The following is a 2,503-nucleotide window of genomic DNA, read 5'->3' on the forward strand; positions in this document are numbered from 1 at the left end:
TGCATGCATGTTAACATTTTCCCAATGTCATTTCCAGCAGGCATTGCTGTTGTCAATTTCAGGCATGTGTGAAAGAAGGGATTGGTGAGCAAACTACTATTCGTTGGCATTTGCTGCATGCATGTTAACATTTTCCCAATGTCATTTCCAGCAGGCATTGCTGTTGTCAATTTCAGGCATGTGTGAAAGAAGGGATTGGTGAGCAAACTACTAAGAAAGTACGGTTGCAGCAGATCTGACCGCCAGCCCGCCAGCTGGTCCGAGGCGGCGGCAGCGGCGGCGGCGTTGCAGAGCGTCTCCTGCGCATGCGCAGGAGACGCTCTTGCACTTTCGGGGGGATTTAAACATCCCCCCGAAATTTTTTTTAACTTTTTGCATTTTTGTGCACACGTGGGGACTGGCCCACGTGTGCACAAACCTCCCCCTCCCCCCCACCTGCCCCCTCCGTGCTGATTTAGCGATCCGCACGGAGGGGGCAAGTTGGCTATTAGATATATAGATAGTTAAAATTATAAATTTAAAATAAAGTGGCAGTAGGTGCTGTATTGGAGCTGCGGTGGCTCAAGTGGTTAAGACGCTGAACTGCAGGCTGTGGAAGGTCAGTAGTTCAGCAGTTCGAGACCCGAGTGTGCCGCATGACGGAGTGAGCTCCCGTCTCTAGTTCCAGCTCCTGCCAACCTAGCAGTTCGAAAGCAAGAAATTGCAAGTAGATAAATAGGGACCACTGCGGTGGGAAGGTAACAGCGTTCCGTGCGCCTTGGTGTTTAGTCATGCCGGCCACATGACCACGGAAACGTCTTCGGACAGCGCTGGCTCTTCGGCTTTGAAACGGAGATGAGCACCGCAACCCTAGAGTTGGACTCGACTGGCTTTCGAGCAAGGGAACCTTTACCTTTACTTAGGTGCTATATTATAAAATTTATAAAGCTATATTATAAAATTTGAAAGGCTTAGGGCTTCAAGCCTATTGCTAAAACACTGCAGGGGGGAAGGAGTGAATTTTAAAACAGCCAGCTGCTGGAAGAGCCCAACTTAATTGCCACACTGATATAAATTTACTGTCGATACAGACACTGGCAGGTTGTAAGTTGTAAATTACAGCAGAATATGCTACTTCGAACTGCCTGCATAGAAGCTACATACGAGAGATAAAAAAGAAAATATGGAGGATATATGCAAAAGGGAAAAAAAGGAAAATAAGGTTAAAATTGGCATCCTCTGATCAGAGCAAAGTCTCTAATACTGCACTGTCAAACTGGAACTGGAAAAAGCTCCCCACTAAGGCATGATGTTTGCCACTTAGGTGACTTTGGGCTGGCCAGCTTAACTTATCCCTAGAGGCTCCTGTAAACAATAAACAAGCAGGTAAAACCAAATATGCCTAGGGTTGATTCCCAGGAGACAAAGGTCACAGGATGGGGACCTCAGACCCAACCTATGAACTCCATCAGTTAAACCTTACTGGCATGTCCTCTCTTTTCATCCACATTGTTTCCACTCTAGTTGGGATGGTGGCAGCATACAGAAGTTTTAGCCTTTCCCCTTGGGCTGCTACCCCATGAGGAAACAGTTCAGGGAAGGAGACATTTGGTTCTCTGTGGATGACTCTAGCACACAGAAATCAACCCTTCATCTAAGCCCCTTAAAGGAACAGAAGGATAAAAACTGAATGCAAGATGGCTACTTGGAGACCCAACAGAGAATAGAGATCCTTAACCAGGTGTTCCTTTCTTGTGATGCAGATCTGTGACTCGTTCGTATTACCGCAACTCAGCAGGTGGAATGCTGATGTTTGATCTGACCAACCGAGTATCTTTCGAGAGCATCAAGAAGTGGCACCAGGAAGTGATGGAGACTGTCAAGCCTTATCACGTGGCCTTTGTGCTGGTTGGCCACAAGAGTGACTTGGAGGCCGAACGCAAGGTTGGGCAGAAAGAGGCTGAGAAACTGGCATCTTCGCTAGGAGCAAAGTACATAGAAACGTCAGCTAAGACCAGCCAGAATGTGAAGGAGGCTTTTCAGACATTAACCTCAGTAATCTATGAAGCACTGGAAAGTGGGAAAATGAGGCCAAACGAGCAGTGGGATGGAGTGAAATGCAAGTTACCACCTGAGGCACAGCCTAAGGTACAGGAAGAGAGGAGAAAGAAGAAATGCTCGTGCTAGCAACATAAAAGTACCTCTGGGAGACATGCAGGAGTTACCCAAGACCATCTTAGAGTGCCACCCATCTATATATCTAATAGCCAACTTGCCCCCTCCGTGCGGATCGCTAAATCAGCACGGAGGGGGCAGGTGGGGGGGAGGGGGAGGTTTGTGCACACGTGGGCCAGTCCCCACGTGTGCACAAAAATGCAAAAAGTTAAAAAAAATTTCGGGGGGATGTTTAAATCCCCCCGAAAGTGCAAGAGCGTCTCCTGCGCATGCGCAGGAGACGCTCTGCAACGCCGCCGCCGCCTCGGAGCCAGCCGGCGGGCTGGCTGGCTGGCTGGCTGGCTGGCAG

At 48.7% G+C, this 2,503-nt stretch overlaps 1 protein-coding gene across 1 annotated transcript in view; it reads left to right on the plus strand.

The window, feature by feature from the left end:
- RAB42 (RAB42, member RAS oncogene family) overlaps positions 1 to 2,243 on the plus strand; it is an 8,263-nt gene extending 6,020 nt beyond the window's left edge. Inside the window, exon 2 of the mRNA XM_015424829.1 lies at positions 1,743 to 2,243. Within this exon, the coding sequence (XP_015280315.1) occupies positions 1,743 to 2,166 (424 nt within the window). The 3' untranslated portion in view covers positions 2,167 to 2,243. The remainder of the gene's footprint in view (positions 1 to 1,742) is intronic.
- The last annotated feature ends 260 nt before the right edge of the window (positions 2,244 to 2,503 follow it).

Source organism: Gekko japonicus, unplaced genomic scaffold (assembly GCF_001447785.1).
Source record: "Gekko japonicus isolate JY-2015 unplaced genomic scaffold, Gekko_japonicus_V1.1 scaffold1099, whole genome shotgun sequence".
NCBI classification, from domain to species: Eukaryota; Metazoa; Chordata; class Lepidosauria; order Squamata; family Gekkonidae; genus Gekko; species Gekko japonicus.